At 34.4% G+C, this 19,264-nt stretch overlaps 1 protein-coding gene across 2 annotated transcripts in view; it reads left to right on the plus strand.

The window, feature by feature from the left end:
- LOC106057236 (echinoderm microtubule-associated protein-like 6) overlaps window positions 1-19,264 on the plus strand; it is a 28,999-nt gene that overhangs the window by 8,236 nt on the left and 1,499 nt on the right. For both annotated transcript variants that reach the window (XM_056022583.1, XM_056022584.1), the window contains 24 exons: window positions 404-620; window positions 1,455-1,641; window positions 2,007-2,112; window positions 2,343-2,436; window positions 3,055-3,155; window positions 4,068-4,270; window positions 4,681-4,920; window positions 5,816-6,017; window positions 6,284-6,376; window positions 6,802-6,933; window positions 7,421-7,683; window positions 8,025-8,214; window positions 10,106-10,226; window positions 10,470-10,569; window positions 10,969-11,098; window positions 11,874-12,146; window positions 12,876-13,093; window positions 13,208-13,365; window positions 13,772-13,889; window positions 16,639-16,827; window positions 18,028-18,197; window positions 18,359-18,521; window positions 18,691-18,794; window positions 18,906-19,059. In XM_056022583.1, coding sequence (XP_055878558.1) covers window positions 404-620; window positions 1,455-1,641; window positions 2,007-2,112; window positions 2,343-2,436; window positions 3,055-3,155; window positions 4,068-4,270; window positions 4,681-4,920; window positions 5,816-6,017; window positions 6,284-6,376; window positions 6,802-6,933; window positions 7,421-7,683; window positions 8,025-8,214; window positions 10,106-10,226; window positions 10,470-10,569; window positions 10,969-11,098; window positions 11,874-12,146; window positions 12,876-13,093; window positions 13,208-13,365; window positions 13,772-13,889; window positions 16,639-16,827; window positions 18,028-18,197; window positions 18,359-18,521; window positions 18,691-18,794; window positions 18,906-19,059 — 3,926 coding nt within the window. The remainder of the gene's footprint in view (window positions 1-403; window positions 621-1,454; window positions 1,642-2,006; window positions 2,113-2,342; window positions 2,437-3,054; window positions 3,156-4,067; window positions 4,271-4,680; window positions 4,921-5,815; window positions 6,018-6,283; window positions 6,377-6,801; window positions 6,934-7,420; window positions 7,684-8,024; window positions 8,215-10,105; window positions 10,227-10,469; window positions 10,570-10,968; window positions 11,099-11,873; window positions 12,147-12,875; window positions 13,094-13,207; window positions 13,366-13,771; window positions 13,890-16,638; window positions 16,828-18,027; window positions 18,198-18,358; window positions 18,522-18,690; window positions 18,795-18,905; window positions 19,060-19,264) is intronic.

Consider the following 19,264-nt stretch of genomic DNA (forward strand, 5'->3'; position numbering starts at 1 on the left):
TGGCCTTGGTTTTGTCTTGAGACGGGGCAGAATCTGGTGTTCTGCAGCGGCAGACTTTTCCACACTTCGTGCATGTATATGCATCTGACTTAGGGCTAGTTGATAAGGCAGCTTTCTTCTACTTTCTCTTGATTGATGCAGCTTCGTTTCTTTTGCACTCTGTGAAGTTCGTACCAGCACATACAGTCTGTCTCCATGCTGTCCAGTCTTGGTCTCCTCCTTTAACAATATTCCTTTACTACATGTTATTCTCATGTGATTTTTACCAAAACTAGAACCATCATCACAAAGTCTCCTTGGCCATACACTATTAAAAAGCTGTTTTCTTATGTTGCATGCCTTATAATATAATTAAATATATACTTTATTAATGGCTGTTTTGTCATTGTGTTTGTGCCACTAGCCTATGTAGACTCCAACAGTGAGGATAGTGACTCTGATCTGTCTGATGTTGCCTCTGTTGACTCTGATGTTGAAAAAGAGAAACAGGTGGGCTATGATAGGCCAGTGTACAAAGAAGACTTGAAAAACATAAAAAAACTAGTGCATGCCAACTTGCCACCAGGAGCCAAGCGTAAAAATGGACCTACTGAAAGTCTCAAGCTAGAATATGTTCATGGGTTGGTACCTTTATATCACTATTTAGCTGCTCATAGATAACTAGGTCTTTACTTAGTTACTTATATTAATATTTATAATAATTTCACTCCTTTTATTTTGTTGTCTTAATAAAACAAGTAATTGTTTCAAATAATTTAAAAAGAGCTTACTAAGGAATACTTGTTATCATAACAAATGGAAAGGAAATATAAATGAGAACCAAAGTGCTGTATCTTTCTTCCTTTCTAATAAAAAAATGTAAGGAGAAAGATCAAATAATAAGTGTCACATGTCAATACAGCAAGCGCTGGGGGTATTATAACAATGGAAGTTTTCTAATAGTGCTGCTTGCTGCTAAGACTGTGGCATCTTAGGACTTTCCAATCTCCATCCAGGAACTTTCTGGCTTTTACTAGAAAAGATAAAAATAGCTCAGGACAATTCTGAGTATCAAATAAACAGATTTTAGAAATAAGGTTTACTTTCCTGACCCCTTTTTTTTCACTTTCAAGTATCTTCAGGAAGATAAAACTAGATCTATATATAAAAATGGGAGAGAAGAGAGTTTGGGGCGGTGAGAAAGGGACTTAGGATTACTATCATAAGTACCAAGGCTGATATTAGTGGAGAAAAGTGCAGGGTTTCTAGCTATTATAATGAACATCATCTACCCTGAAAAGATGTAGAATTTGAAGGAGTAATGTCATTTGTAAAGTGTGCTCACATTACTATCATTTAAAAAAATTATATATATTTACAAAATGGTGCTAATGCATTTTTTCTAATATATACTTGAATAATCTGATAACTGTTTTATTGTTATATGTATAACAAATCCTTTTTTTTAATTATAGCTACAGGGGTTATGACTGCCGTAAGAATCTGTTTTACACACAGACTGGAGAGATTCTGTATCATGTTGCTGCCACTGGCATTGTTCTAAACAGAGAAACCAACAAGCAGAGATTTTATACTGAGCACACGGATGATATTTTGTGCCTTTGTATTCATCCCTTGAAGGACATAGTAGCCACAGGCCAGGTAGGGGGCCTACTTATTAATTGTAGACATTAAAGGACAGCGTCTAACAGTAGACATTTTGTTTGACTTTATTGTTATGAGGATGTCCCAAAAAATAACTTCATAGTCTATGCAGGCTAGTTATTTTGTCATTAATAGATGTAGCAGTAGAAAAACCAGTGTAAAAAGAATATTGTAAATTAAATATTTTACTCTCCATATGAAAGTTAATTCTAATTGAACTTGAAGCACTACTGATAATGTAATATTTAAAAAGTTGTTAATATTTCAAAGAAAAAAAAGTGTTAACTGATGGTTACTAAGATGAATGAAAGACATTACATTGCTACATCTAAACAAATCAATAGTGATGTTTATTTCAACAGGTTGGCCGAGATCCTGTTATACACATTTGGGATACAGAAACTCTCAAGACTGGATCCATCCTCAAGGGACAGCATCAGAGAGGCATTTGTGCCCTTGACTTTTCTGGTATACACCAATGATTTCTTACTAATTGAAGAGGTTTCTTCTTCAGCAAGATCAAAAATATTTTTCTGATGTTATTAATGTTATAATATAATTGCCTTTGTTTTAAATAGATTTAGAAATAAATATAGTTATGCCAAATGAATAATAAAATATTCAGTTTAATAGATACTAGTCTATGAAGATGTGTAGATAGAGCGACTTAGAATACATTTTCATACTCTCTATTTTAGTTGATGGCAAGAAGCTGGCTTCAGTAGGTCTTGATGACAACCACACCATTGTAGTCTGGGACTGGAAGAAAGGAGAGAAGTTAGCCACCGCAAGGTTAGTTGGACATTCACAAAGTGTAATATTTAAACTAGATCAATCATATCACACAGATGTTGTTTTAAGAGAGACTAGCCAGTACATGTTCCTCCTGCCAATTATCACATAATTCCATTTTTCTTTAAGTCCATCCAAAGATGAATCAGTATATTATTAGAACTTGGATGGTCTCCCTTGTGTCTTCTGTCTTCTTAGAATAAGTTAAACTTTAGATACCCAGGCTTATTATGAAATGGGTTCTTAGATTATTTAGTTGTAGAGTACTAGTCTTAAAAAGTCTGTTTGTAAAATGTTTTACATGTTTCGGATGTCCCTTCAGAGTTGAAGATAATTACTTTCTAGTCCAAACCTCGCACAGGACGATGGGAGCAGGCAGGGTTTGAACCCTGGACCATCGCTAAATCTGAACAACAGTCCAGCGTGCAAACCCCACGACCAGGCAGTCATCCAAAGAGTCTGCAAAGAATCATCTTTCATTCCTGGTCAGCAAGAGATATCCTTCCTGTTAGATAGAAAGCGCTAAAACCTTATACCATTATTGGACATTTTCAATGGTACTGGAGACATTTGATATTAACTTTCACTGACATATGTGTAATTATATTTTGATTGCAGAGGTCATAAAGATAAAATATTTGTCATCAAATGGAATCCATTCAACCATGACAAACTGGTGACTGTTGGAGTGAAACACATCAAATTTTGGGTTCAGACAGGTAAACTCATATTTCTAAGATTAGGCTATGTCAGTATTGTTATTTCAGCTTTACACATGGAACTGCTAAGTAAGAGTATACAACTGCAATCTAAACTGATAATGTGAGTTTGCTAAAGTGAATTATACAAATGTATGTACTTAATATGTGTTACAATCTCAGCATCACCAAGAAAATAATTTCTCAATCATTTTCTTTTCCTAGCTTTTTAAGTAAGTTCAAAATTGAAATATTCTGTACAATATTGACATCTATATGTAATTAATTTTATATTTCAAATTGTTGTTACACATTTTTAATTTTGTTCAGTGATTAACTTGTGTGGTATCTATTCCTTTGAGGCTGTATGTACAGCACAACTGACTCTTAAAAAAATACCTCTACTGCAAATTATCAGCATCTGTTGCGAAATCAGTGTCAGCAAAATTGACCAGTCTAACAGCTAGTGTATTGACTCAATAGTAAGATGCATAGAAATTGGGTTTTTAATTGGGTTTTTCTTTATTGATGCGACAGTACATTTAAAAGTTAGAACAGAAGTAGGCTAGACGAATAACGGATGAGAGACGTAGAGACTGCTTGTAGTGCGTCTTGACGACATTGACTGTGCCTTTATTTCTGGAATAAATTGTTTATTTAAAAAGGCTTGATTATCTTATTCTCTATTATTTGTTCTGTTGGAGATTGATATTTATGAACTCGCTGCTAATATCTCAAGTAAACAGATAAATCAACATTCTCTACATTAGATGTACACTCAACTAGACTATCAACCACCCTACACTAGGATCATAATCCAACATATTGTATACATATTTTACAATCTAATAGATAACAACTAAATGTTCATTGTCAGCAGTCAATCTTTGGTACTGAATCTTTAAGAAAAGTAATATTTTATTTCAACACCAGGTGGAGGCTTCACATCCAACAGGGGCACACTGGGCCAGGTAGCCAAACTGTGTGACATGATGTGTGTTTCCTATGGCAAAGCTGAGGACATTTGCTTCTCGGGTGGCAGCGATGGTCAAATTTTTATCTGGCAAGGTGTCACTTTGCAGAAAGCAGTGAAAGCTCATGAAGGACCGGTGTTTGCAATGCATTCTTTAGATAAAGTAGGCAGTTGTTAAGTGTATAATAATATTATATACAGTTAGAAAATTAAATTGTGCTTTAAGGGTATTGTTTTTTAGCAATTTTAACAATGAAAACAAATCTTAACACTAATAATTATGTATAGAGTTTTAGGATTTTACAAATTTACTGTCATGTAGTTTCAAAGTGATAATAAGTTGAAACATGTAATTCTTGTTATAAGTTGGAGTAGAGATGAAAAAAAAATGTTTAAATGACTATAGACATTATTTTCAAAGTAACCCATTGTCATAAAACTAGACTACTACATAATTTTCTGATGGTTTATCAAAATTATTAGAAGAATACACTTATATTTATTTTATAAATTTTTTTTTGCTTCCTGGCTTATTACCATTATATTTATTTCATTATGTTTTGATGGTCACAGGGCTTTGTGACAGGAGGTAAAGATGGTGTTGTCGGGCTCTGGGATGACCAGTTTGAGCGCAGCCTTAAAACATATGCCATCAAGCGAGCATCATTTACACAAGGCTCTGTAGGTGTGCTTGTCCAGGAGTCTCCTACCATTAGGGCCATTGTATTGGGTCATGGCAAGATTTTGGTCGGGACTAAGAATGGTGAAATACTGGAAATTGACAAAGCTGGTCCCATGACAATGTTGGTTCAGGTAGGGGAGATTATCTGATATAATTTATAATAGCTGATTAATAGTGAATAGTTAATGATAAAAAAAAAAATAAAAAAAAAATAGAACATTGAGATTTATAACAAACCAATATTCAAATTTGATTAGTAACACCATTAGTAAAATCTCTAAACTTAGAGACTCTTCGAACAGAAGAATAAAAAGTGAAGTAGCTATAATACATAAAACACTGAAATATAATTTACAAATAGAAAATTAAAACCTAATAAAATACTCAGAAAGACACAAAGATAGAGGCACATTTCTTATCCCATACGCTAAACATTCCTAAAAGTGCTCCTTCTTCCATAGTGCCTTTAGAGAATGGAATGGGTTGCCTGAATTAGCCAGGGAAAACCAGTGACTTGGCAGAGTTTCAGTCATTGATTAACATTCATGACTAGATTGACACATGAGAATGCGTAAGACATAAAAATCTTTTTTTTTATGTAATGTCTGTAATATATAAGAAAAATTAACATAATGTTACCTGTGTTTCAGCTAATTTTCCATTAACACAGACTTTTTCAGTCTGATAATTGTCCAGATACTTTCAAATAGTAATTTTTTAAACCGGGAAAGCTAAACGTTAAATAAAAGTATTCTTCAGTAACACAGGACAGCTCTGCACATTAGAACATATAACTAATATAAATGCTAGTTAGATGAAAAACGTTTTTTTTTACTTTTCTCAGTCAATGGACCTGTGTTTCATGTGTGGTTCTTTTTTTTTTCTAAAATTAAAGCTTAGTAGTAAACAGTAGGAAGTAAAAAATATCAAATATCAAGATATCATCATAGTGTTTCTCTGGGTTACAATAGTGCTTGCTTAAATGCTCTTAGGAAAAAAAATAACACTGCTATTTCATTCTCTCAGGGTCACATGGAAGGTGAAGTCTGGGGGTTAGCTGTTCACCCGAGTAAAACCGCGTTTGCCACTGTAAGCGATGATAAAACACTTCGGATTTGGGAGTATGGCTCGGCCAACAAAATGGTCAACTTCAAGGAACTCAAACAAGCAGCTCGTTGTGTGGCCTTCTCTCCAGATGGAAAGGTTTTGGCAGTCGGACAGAAAGATGGTAAGAACTTTTGCATGTTTACCTCCAAAAATATATTTGCTGAACCAAAAATCATGAGAATCATTTTGTTTTATGTTTCATTTTTAATTTTCATAAATATTGGCTGATATAGGCCTAACACTTTTTTGTTTCAATTATAAAATATGTTTTACAAAGAGACCTGTATATATGTTACTAAAGAAAGTGCAAGTTTCAGAAGGAAATTGTAAAAACTAATAAACATTAATGACACTAATGTGTGTACATTTGTTATTATATCTGTATAGGTAGCTTTGTTGTCATTAATGCTGAAACCATGGAAGAAATGATTTCACAGCATCACCGGAAAGAGGAAATTTGTGACATTCGTTTTTCTCCAGGTTAGTCAGATTTAGTACATCTACTTGCAGACTTGGCCAGAAAAATGTTTTCAAGAAAATTAGCATGGTAACTTAATGATTTTAAAGCTGGTACATCTGATTCTCTTATATATTATTAGTCTTAAAGCTAGAAATTAATTTTATCTTGTTTTCTGCAGCTTTTTGGGTCATTATCTCATTACAGAGTTAAGTTTCATAATGTGATTCTTATACAAATTATAGATGACAGCTCTTCTAATGCCGGGAATCAAATTATTTTAATTCATAAGTTGAATCGCCATCAAAGTGATATAAATATTTTTGTCTGAATCCAAGAGTATGTTACTGTAAAGCTTTTCTTCTTTGTAAATCACGTCTAATAATTCTTTTTTTTTGGTCTTACCTTCACCCTTAACAGGCTAATAATTAATTGTAATTCTATTTAGATCCAGGAAAATATTTAGCAGTTGCCTCCCATGACAATTTTGTGGACATTTACAGTGTTCTAAAAACAACAAGAGTAGGGACATGCAAAGGAGCTTCAAGTTACATAACTCACATTGACTGGGATCTTAGAGGTAAAGGGTGATGAAATTGTTGATTAAGATAACGGAAGATAAAAACTTGTTAAAAAGACTAGCTACGCTAATTATTACATTTGCACATTTTTTTTAACTATTTAAAAAAAATGTTATCCATTAAGTAGTGGTTTCTTGACAAAAGCTACAATTTGTAGTGAAATTTTATTCTTAGTCGCAGGAGACTTGTCATTGGCATGACACAAATTCAGATGATCTTAGTGACCTTCTTGACAAAACATTAGCACCTACAAACTTTATCATCCACTAACATCATCTTAAAATTATGACCCGACTTAGTGCAGAGTGTGTAACTCATTTCATTTAAGAAATTCATTGTTTGATTGTTATGAAAACACTCCTTGTCTTTAAACAATTTTTTTATAAATTTATGAGCAAAAAAAAACCTAAGCTAGTGATAAAACCCAATGTTGTAAAAATAAAACCAATGCTTTTCATTATAATAGAATTATCAATGATGTTCCAGGAAAAGTTCTAATGGTGAACACTGGAGCCAAAGAGCAACTGTTCTTTGAGGCACCACGGGGAAAGCGTATCACCCTGCGTAACACAGAGATTGAGAAATTTGGCTGGGCCAGTTGGACATGTGTTCTGGGCTCTACCTGTGAAGGGATCTGGCCACCCAAGTGTGATGTCACTGATGTTAATGCAGCCTCACTGGCCAATGGTCATCTCTTGGCCACTGCAGATGACTTTGGTTTTGTCAAGTTATTTGAATATCCAGTGACCGTAAGTATACTATTTTAAGTTGTGTGTCACAGCACAATTGGCATAAAAATCTTTTATTTAAATATTGCCCATCAAGATTTAAATTCATCTATATCAAAAAGCAATGAGAAATATAAGAAATTGAAAAGCAAGTCATAGAAAATGTGCATTTCTACTCAATTGTAAATATATTTTAATTGATAAAATTGATTCTCTGAGCAATCTTTATTGCAAAAAAATTGATCATGTCCAGGCTGTAAGGAAAAAAAAGGAAAGTTTTGCTTATATTTAACAAGTTTTATGGCAGTTACATATATTAATGTGTTTATCCAATAATTGTTACTTCTCTTAATTATCTCCAGGGTAAATTTGCCAAGTTTAAGAAATATTTAGGACACAGTGCACATGTCACTAATGTCAGATGGACTCATGACAACCAGAAACTTGTGTCAGTAGGTGGTGCTGATACTGCTGTCATGATCTGGAGACGAGAAGGTGGTCAAAATGACAGGGGCTTAAGCGATGACTCCGACACAGATGACGAAGAAGAAGGTAAATCCTGAAAGAAGAAACCTTTTGTCACTTGTGCTGTTTCTGTCATACCTTCTGGCTCAGTTTCATGTTAGCATATATTTGCATATAGGAATAAACTATGATAATGTAATGATAGATAATCAAACAGAATAGGAACAGTGAAGACAGAGATAGGAATTCCGATACTTCCTTAAAAAAAAATTTTTTTTTACTTTTTGCCAATCCTTTTTTTTTTAACTTTTGAATAGAAAGGGAGCATCCATCACATTATTTCAAAAATGGAGCATCCTATTAGATTTATCTCTAGAACTACAAGAAAAGGAAGCAAATACTTAGAAGCTTTTTTAATTCAGTAATTAAATTTTTTTTTTTCATTTTGGTAATTTGTGCAAGATATATGTGTGGTTGCTGAGTGGTAAAGCACTTGGCTTTTGAACCCAGGCGTTTTGGGTTTGAATATCTATGTGAAGATATTTTGAATTTCAGGATAGTTAGGTTCCCCTGAGCCCACCCAACTCAAATGGGTACCTGACATTCGTTGGGGAAAATTTAAGGCCATTGTGATGGCCACATGACACCCTCATTAACCATTGGCCACAGAAAACAGATGTTTTTGTATTATTATCTGCCCCATAGATCGCAAGATCTGAAAGGAGTACTTTTTTTTTTACTTTTCTACTTATACTTTTTAGAGACCTGAACTCAACTCTCAAAAAATGTATTTTGCATTATGAAGTTCAGGAGGAGATGATAATTTGTTAGTGGTATTCTGGGTAATTAACTAGTGGTCTTCTGGGTAATTACCTAGTTGTCTTTTGCATCTAAGAGTTATTTGTGGACATCACACAGACAACACTCTGTTCTGTTACATTTTGTTAAATACTCTGTACAGCTATGTGAAGGGGCTATAACCTAATCTCTGACCTACCTAATCAGATCTAAACCTTGTAGGCCTACATTTCTTTAGGCAGCCATAGGACATACCTTTTAATCACATCTTTAAGTCTTAAAACATTTTATAATAATCAATAAACTTAAACAGTTATCATAACTTGGCTATTGACTGATCATTACTTGGCTATTGACTGATCATTATTTGGCTATTGACTGATCATTATTTAGCTATTGACCGATCATAACTTGGCTATTGACCGATCATAACTTGGCTATTGACTGATCATTACTTGGCTATTGACTGATCATTACTTGGCTATTGACTGATCATTACTTGGCTATTGACTGATCATTACTTGGCTATTGACGGATCATTACTTGGCTATTGACTGATCATTACTTGGCTATTGACTGATCATTATTTAGCTATTGATTGATCATTACTTGGCTATTGACTGGTTATTACTTGGCTATTGACCGATCATTACTTGGCTATTGACTGATCATTACTTGGCTATTGACTGATCATTACTTGGTTATTGACGGATCATTACTTGGCTATTGACTGATCATTATTTAGCTATTGATTGATCATTACTTGGCTATTGACTGGTTATTACTTGGCTATTGACCGATCATTACTTGGCTATTGACTGATCATTACTTGGCTATTGACTGATCATTACTTGACTATTGACTGGTTATTACTTGGCTATTGACCGATCATTCATTGGCTATTGACCGATCATTACTTGGCTATTGACTGATCATTATTTAGCTATTGAATGATCATTACTTGGCTATTGACTGGTTATTACTTGGCTATTGACCGATCATTACTTGGCTTTTGACTGATCATTACTTGGCTATTGACTGATCATTACTTGGCTATTGAAGTATTGACTGATCATGACATGATAGTTGACTGATCACTATTTGGCTATTGACTGATCATTATTTGGCTATTGATTGATCATTATGTGGCTGTTGACTGATCATTCCTTGGTTATTTCAGGCTATGACAGTGATGTGGAAAGAGAAAAGAAAATAGATTACACAACAAAGATCTATGCTAACCCTGTGCGAGAGAAAGAAGGAGTGAAACCACACTTACAACAAGAGAAGGAAGAAATGAAGTAAGGCATTTCTCAATTTCATTTCTGATTCATCCAATAACTAGCTCACTTTCTTAACTATTAACACATTTTATCAATCAATTTATATTATTTAAATTGATCATCTTCTGTATCCAGCTTCTAAAGTTTGTCTTTAAAAAATTTTAAAGATAAGAATCAAATCCAGGCCATTAGTGTTTTAGTAGTTGAGTTATACAATAATATTAACATTATTATATTATTGCTGTGCCTGTTTTATCTTAGACCAGTGGTCAGCAGAAATGCTCCAGAACCACCAAAAGTACAAGTGGGTGAGCCTCCATCTGCAGCTGGTGGCAAGAAGAGAAAAATCACTCAAGTCACTGTAAGCATTTCATTGATGTTTTACTTAGTACTAATACTTAGATGTGTAGGATGTAATTATCTTTTCTTTTGAAAGAGCATCTATAATTTATAAGATAAGAAGATTTAATTTTAACATATTTGTCAAAGAAGATGTATAACCTTTCTGCACAAAAACATTTTCAGGCTAAATTGGGATTTCCTTTTTTTTTTTTCTCACATTTTTTTTTTATTATTTTAAATTCTTCATGCAAAAAGAAACAACTTTTTTTATGGTAATTGTTTTTTTTTTTTTAATATAGTTCTTTTTCAGAATAATATTCTTTAAAGAAAGACTAAATAAAAAAAAAGAATATGTCAAAAACTTTGTTTAATCCTAAATATTTATTTTTGTTCCCAAACTTGACTTCTTTTAATTTAGGATCTGCAGTTAGAGTATATTCATGGCTACAGAGGTTTTGATGCCCGGAGTAACTTGTTTTATGTGAATGATGGAGCAGACATTGTTTTCCATGCGGCTGGTACTGGCATAGTACAGAATTTAGCAACAAGTAAATAACGAAACATTTCCTTGATCACTCTTATTTCTTTCTTACACAAACTAATTCTAAGAGTTAGACTTACATTTTTTTAAAATCAAAGTTCCTTTGCTTACTGGGAAGTGTGGTCGAGAGGCCAAGTGCACTTGAACTTGGCTTGGCTTGGCTACCTAGAAGGGGGCTCGAGGTTCGACACCCGACTCGGGCAGAGTTGTGTTTACTGAGCGCCTAAAGGCAGCACGGAAAACCAACTCCTAGATATCCCCTCCCCCTCCCCCCCCCCACACTGGTCCACAGATGAGATTGGACCAAAAGCGCTGTGAACATGCTATAAGCATGAAAGTAGCGCTATATATAAGCTATAATAATAATACTGTACTCCAACATTTCCATCTTCCTCTCATTCTGTCACTTTGGTCTGTGACTTATATGTATAAACCAATATTCTTCAATGTCTTTATTATACCTACCCCTTTACAACCCTATATAAAGAAAAAGACATGGCTATCCACACAGGCTCCAGCTGGAATAGTTTGCCTAGTGTGCAGCCAAACATTCCAAGCTAATATATGCCTCACCAGTCACATGAGGAGGCACAATTGCAGTGCAAAGCACTCAGTTCTCTGGATGACTGAAGTGGTCATCATTGAGTTAGGCTGTTCATAAGATTGCATATTCAGTAATTGATAACTATTACGAGGTTCGGTGGCTGAGCGGTAAGCAATGTTAAAAAATTTTGAAACACAAGTTAACTTTAGTTGTTTTTTTTTTCTTTTTTTTTTTTTAGGTACCCAAAGCTTTTACTTAAAACACACTGATGACATCATCTGCTTGGATGTCAACCAGCATCCAAAGTTGAAGAATGTAATAGCCACTGGTCAGATTGGTACCAAGCCCACTATACACATTTGGGACTCAGTCACCAAAGAAACACTTTCAATTATCCAAGGTGGCCACTCAAAAGGCGTCTGCTCTCTAGATTTCTCCTGTACTGGTAAAAATCTGGTTAGTGTTGGGCTGGAAGATGAACACAATATAATTGTCTGGAGGTGGCAAGATGGTAAGTAACTCTGTTAGCTCCATTTCACAAGCTATGAATCCTTGTAGTTTTTTGTTTTTTTACAGTAAATGATTAAGAAGACTAAAATCTTATGTTCATGAATCTCTTGAGAGCAAGAATCTTATCAATCATCATGTATCTCAAAATTTTCTCAATATTTCTAATTGTGACATCTAGATCTCCAACTACATCTTAGATAGAAGGGTCTAATAAGCATGAATGTAAACAAAGACTTAACTACAAAACTTTATATCTTAATACTTAAGAAGTGATGATTTCTACCACTAGAACTCTTAATCAGAAATATATCCCCTAGGTTTTGGTCTGTTATAGCTGTTCATAAAATACAACTCCCTGAACTAAAGAAAGCATTATGTACATAGATACAATAATGAAAAAAGTATCAGTAGTTGAGAAGATTTGAATAAATTATAAAGGATCAGAGGACTAGAATTCCTTTATCAAGACTTTCTTTGCACTTTCGTGCTTAACTCGCCCATCAAATGTACATTTCCCATTGTTAATAGATTCAGGAATGTCCCAAAATTCTTACTAGGATTAAAATTTTTTATTAACTTTTTGGGAGTCTTTTATCTCAATATGTCCCCCTGTTCAATGATACTGTGTAGAACTTTCTGAAAAAAATTTTTTTTGAGGAATATCACAATTATCAATTATTTTTCATTTATAAAATGACAAATTAAATTTAAAAAATATCTTCTATTCTAGGAGCTAAAGTTGCTTCAGCTCCAGGTCACACGCAGAGGATTTTCCGAGCTGAGTTTCGACCAGATTCTGACACTCAGCTAGTTAGTGTTGGAGTGAAGCACGTCAAGTTTTGGTCCGTGGTAGGAGGGGAACTCTTAGGCAAGCGTGGTGTACTTGCTAAAACAGATACAGTCAGCAATCCCAAGATGCAGACTATGCTCTCTCTGGCATTTGGAACTGTGAGCTATTAAATGTTTTTAGTGTAACTTGCTAAAAGCCACTGAAACCTCCTATGGATAATTTAGAAAACTGTTTGCAATAGAAACCCTAATCTAAACACTAACTGCCTACAGAACAACATGACCTACACTGGTGCTCTGAGTGGTGATGTGTATGTGTGGCAAGAGTCAACCTTGATACGCATTGTGCAGAAAGCTCATTCTGGACCTGTCTTCACCATGTTTACCACACTCAGAGATGGACTTATTGTCACTGGAGGGAAAGATATGCCGTCAGTATCTAAACATTACTTTTTGATAAACAGTTGTTTCTATTTGAATTCTTCTATATAGATATATATCTGTATATAGATATATATCTGTGGTTATATATGGAATATGGGCTTTAAGAAGCAGATTGTATTTAAAATAAATATGAATGTAACTGAACTGTAAACCAGTTTTTAATTTAATTTGACTAATACAAAATTATTTTATCTTAAATAAATACAACGGTGTATCATTTTATTTCTAAATTCTGCTCATTTAATCTAGGGATAGTGAAACATTCAAACAAAACTTTAATGATAAATTTTTATAAATTTTATTTCTAAATCACTCAGTTGGAACAACCTAATGTCTTATTAATAAGACCAATTCCAAATGTTCTTTCATATTCATTTGTAATTGACTTGACAGAGCTAAAGATAATGGGCCTGTAAAACTCTGGGACCAAGAAATGAAGAGATGCAAAGCTTTTCCTTTAAAAGAAACTGGATCCAAAGCTGATGTCGTGAAATCAGTCTGTCGAGCTAAAGTAGGTCACCCTCATTGTATTTGTTAACAAGCCAATTGTGTTATTTAAGTCTCTTTCATTTTATTAGAAAATTCTTGAGGATTTGAAAAGCCTTTTATAGCTCTCTTTAAAGTAAATAATAATAACGAAATGAGTTTATTTTTTTATTAAACCAAATTATGTTTTGTGTTATGTAGAGATTAGGGGTGCACCGGATAGTACTTTTTGATATCCGGCCGGGACCGGATATGACCGGATAGTAAAATTTGATATTCGGCCGGAGCCGGATACCTAAGTGTCTTGTTAATAGCTTGTGTTGCTGAACGTTTTACGAAACTGTGAAATAACATATCTATATTGGTTGGTTTTATTTTTTTTCCTTTTATATACGTTATTGTTTTATGCGATTTTAAAATTTACTGTAAGGTTTTCCGTTATTTATGTGTAAAAGTCGTCCTAGCCTGATACACAGTGGCTAAGTACGCATCTTAAGTTAAAAAAATAGTAATAACAAGGTGTTAATTGACTGTCACTAATTATTAAGAATATTATTATCAAATCGAGACACATATTTGCAGGAATAATATTCAAGTTAACACGTTAGAAAAATTATTTAACCGTAATATTTATTGACAGTGTAATATCCTTTGCTAGCACGTTGTGTTTTTTCATTCTGGCTTAAAAAATGGTCAATGTCTATCAATAAATTGGGTGTCAAGGACCAAAGAAATAAAATAAAGAGTAGGGGGTGTTTAGTTCTCCATTGAAAGATAGCCCTGGTCGTGTCTTCTACTAAATACTTAGTTACTGGCTTACTGGGCTATATAATCTCGCAGTTTGTGTTCTGTGTAGCTAAAGGTCACTCGTTTAGGTGTGTGTGATCTTTAGTCCAGCTTACTAATTTAGATTTATGTACAAGTTACTCGGCACACTTGAAAAGGTGTGGCCTCTAGCCCAACCACGTGATTAAGATTTTTCTCCAAATAAGCAAACTCTTTGTCCGGATACCCGTATAGATGTTTGGCTTGAAGTCCAGTCCACCCCCCCCACCCCCCAATTAAGATTAACTACTAAGTAAACAAACATAGTTCCCTCGTGTGACCTCTAGAGAGTGCTTACGTCCATCGTATCTGACTTGTGGTCACCTGTCAATCAATGAACTCAATGGGATGGACTAAACAAATAAAAGGGGGAGGGAGTTGTTCATCTGGAATTATACCTGGTTACCTTAGAGGTGTGGCTATGGTAGTCCAGCCTCCATAATAAAGATTAACTACTAAATAAACAAACTCAGTTCCCTCGAAAGGTGTGACCTCTAGAGAGTGTCAATACGCTGACATGAAACCTACGTCCATCGCATTTAACTTGTGGTCACCTGCCTATAAAAAAAACTCAATGTGATGGACTAAACAAATAAAAGGGGTGGGAGTTGTTCATCTCTATCTCTGGAAATACCGCACAGCTAGACAGACGTCTGGTCAGCATGACGTAGTCAAGGAATGTAGCATTTTAACATGTTAACTAAACTACTCAAAGGTCAAGACAAATTGAAAAAAGTGCCAGCCATTGCTGCTCTGTATGTAAAGCGCATTTATGATGTAAAGTTTCATTTCTATTTCTATTAAGTTTTTAACACGCCTTGTCTTTATAATAAACGATGTTTGGTGCATATTCATAATGGCTCTATTTTTAAGCACATTATTTTGTTTTAATATAAACATTAATACATTCAACAACAGACATTAATGGAACGAGGTCCACTTTATGCATATTAAATAGGTGTATTTTTTACTATCCGGTTTACTATCCGGTAGTGATATCCGACCAGAGCCGAATAGTACCGGATAGTAAAAAATGCCGGATATTCGGCAGAAGCCGGAGCCGGAGTGACTATCCGGTGCACCCCTAGTAGAGATAGATATTGCTGCTTTTTTTTTTTTCTTTTTGTATATCTTGAATTCTATTGTCATTTATGAAAAATAAGAATTATAAAATCAAGCATCAGAACTGTTCCTTGTTTGAAGTGGGAAATTATATTCATGAACAATTTATGTTTAACTCATTCTCTTCGTAATTATTTTCCTCGTTTCGATAGCATTATAATCGTTTTGCTCACTTGTATTTCACTATCCTGTTAGGATTAAAATTCAATAACTTTTTTGTTTGTTATCAGCAAATGTTATATTTGGTATTAAATTGTAGGAGAAAGCAGGCTCTTTTTACACAACATAAGTTTATAAATCCAAAAATCAATTTAGTTTAATAAGGGTCAAATCGTCCATTAGGAGAGAAAGAGTTAATGCACTATGAGCTTTTAAAATATGAAAAAGAAAAAAAAAAGAAAGAACAAAAGTGGCCTGGTTTTATAGTATTCTTTATTATATATTTGGATATAATTGAGTATATGCATACCAAATTTTACTTCTCTAAACTGCTTTGGAGTTGAACATTTAAGAGTAATAAAAAAAATTCATCGTCATCATTAAACTCCATTCAAGTGAAAGCTCGAGAGGCTCAAATCCTCTCTTTCAAAAGCCCTGGACAGAAAAACAAAAGATCTAAAAGTATGTGGACTCCCAGATACAACTAAATAAAACCAGTCACATAGAAATAGTCCTTTTATCGAACTATAGGTCATACCAATGATATTCATCTACTCTTATGTACATAAATTATAATGCTACGTTAAGGCAATAATACATTTTTCTTACATAAATGTAAATGCTTGAGAAAATCTATGCATTGTTTAATCTGTACATTTCAATCACAGGGTAAAATATTGGTTGGTACCAAAGACAACTGTGTGCTAGAAATTTCTGAAAAAACTGGCACAGTGCAGATGCTAGTGGCTGGCCATGGAGAAGGAGAGGTGTGGGGACTGGACAGGCATCCAACAATGTCAAAGTTTATCACAGCTAGTTATGATGGTACAGTTAGGCTGTGGGATATTACAACGAAGGTAAATTACTTGTTTTGTTGTTTTTTTTCAATACGTAAAACACCTTTAGTAAATCTAAATTAGCTGCAACCCCATTCTGGGTATATGTATGCCTTTTACAACGCATTAATGTTACAATCTGGACAGTGAAGAGGAACTACTTATTTTTTTGTGCTGGATAGGGGGCTTTACCCTTATGACCATATATCTGAGGCAATCTATTTTTGATGAGCTGTAAGAGGGCAGCATTACAGAGATATCTCCCACAGTGCTTCAAAGACCAGCTCATGCATAAGGTTACCCTCATTGGCATAGAGGAGAACACCTGGAAGTAAATACTTTCCAAAAAAGACAGTTGGAAAATTTTTACAATGACTGCAGGACATACATTTGAGACCAAAAGGAATCTGTTGCCCTCCTTCCTAATCAAAGATTATCAATTAAGTTACATAATGTAATAAAAAGGTCAATAGCTAAAATAAAATATTTAGAATCACTCAACTAGAATATAATTGTGCAGTGTTCAGTGTAACCAAAATATTTTGGGCATATTCATACAGTTGGACACATATATATGGTTTCCTTCAGACACTATGGATCATTTCATGGAAATGAGATGAATGCCTGGGCATCAGCTGTGGTCGGAACAATGTCAAGACACATACATAATATTACAGAAATTTTAAGGCTTAATGCTGTATCACCATAAGAAATGCAAACCCAAGACAAAGAAGTTGGAAGGAGTGCTCATCAAGGAACTCATTGTCAGCAAGGAACTCAACATCAGCAAGGAACTCAACATCAGCAAGGAACTCAACATCAGCAAGGAACTCAACCTCAGCAAGGAACTCAACATCAGCAAGGAACTCAACATCAGCAAGGAACTCAACATCAACAAGGAACTCAACCTCAGCAAGGAACTCAACATCAGCAAGGAACTCAACATCAGCAAGGAACTCAACCTCAGCAAGGAACTCAACATCAGCAAGGAACTCAACATCAGCAAGGAACTCAACACCAGCAAGGAACTCAACATCAGCAAGGAACTCAACATCGGCAAGGAACTCAACATCAGCAAGGAACTCAACATCAGCAAGGAACTCAACACCAGCAAGGAACTCAACCTCAGCAAGGAACTCAACGTGCAATAGTTTTTTGAATGCATTGTTTCTTCTTTTTTTTTTATTGTTTATTACTTGTATTAATTTTGTTCTGGTCCAGTCTCTGTCAGCCAAACTTGATGTGACCGCAGCAAGGTCTGTAGCTTTCAGTCCTGATGGTGAGCTTATTGCTGTGGGTCTCAAGACAGGAGAGTTTCTTATTTTGTCAACAACAGGCTTGAGGTTATGGGGAAGAAAGAGAGATAGAGCAGGAGCTATAAATGATATTAGGTCAGTGTTTGAATCCACATTGGTCACTTCCTTGATTACTTGCATGTTTAAGTGTTGGGTCAACTTCATCTATCTATATTTATCAAAATCATCTTAAACTTTATTGTAAATCGCTATTGAAATGTAACTTGCTTTCTTTTCTTTTTTTTTTGTGTGAAAAGATTTAGCCCTAATTCCAAATACCTAGCTGTTGGCTCTGACGACAGTTGTGTTGATTTCTATGACCTGACTCAAGGTCAGACATTAAATCGTGCAGGTTTCTGCAGCAAGATAACCAGCTTTATTGTTAATATGGATTTTTCTGCTGACAGCAATTATATTAGGGTCAGTAATAGATTTAATCACTACTTTGTTTCTAAACTAGAGGAAATAGTAGCAGAGTTGTTAATTTTTTTTTACATTTGACACATTGTTATGAAATTAGATGTTAATGCTTAATCTCAGTAAAAACAATATTTTAAAATTGTCTGTTGAATTGATTGTACACTTGCAGGTATGCACAGGGGCCTATGTGAATCATGTTTACAGTGTACCAAGTGGAAGTTTAATAGAAGATGAAAAAGTCACTGATAAAATTACATGGTCAACATGGACAAGGTATCCAACTATTTTACTTTATAAGCATCATCATTTATTTTTCTTGTACTGTTGTTTTGGACACCCACAAATGTTTAGCATTAAATACTACAAAAAATTATTTTTTTTCAGCATTGTTGGTCGAGATGTTCTAGGCATTTGGCCTTTAAACTCACAAAAAGCTGACATCAACTGTGCCCACCTGTCACACCTGGGAAATGCTCTGGTGACAGGAGATGATTTTGGTTTAGTAAAACTGTTTCAGTTCCCTTGTCCTAACAAATTTGTGAGTACCTTTAAGTTGTTATAAAATCTGTAAAGTCAAAATGATCTCTTCTGTCTTGTTTTCCTACTTGTTCTTTTGTTACAATAATGACAATGCCTTCCATTCTGAAGATTAAAGATGAGTGCAGTGTTTTACTTAGCTATGCAAACCCATTGGCGAAATTACTAACTGCTTGGCTTTTTCCCCTTGAATTTATCTAGGCTGT

This window comes from Biomphalaria glabrata, chromosome 3 (assembly GCF_947242115.1).
Source record: "Biomphalaria glabrata chromosome 3, xgBioGlab47.1, whole genome shotgun sequence".
In the NCBI taxonomy this organism is placed as follows: Eukaryota; Metazoa; Mollusca; class Gastropoda; family Planorbidae; genus Biomphalaria; species Biomphalaria glabrata.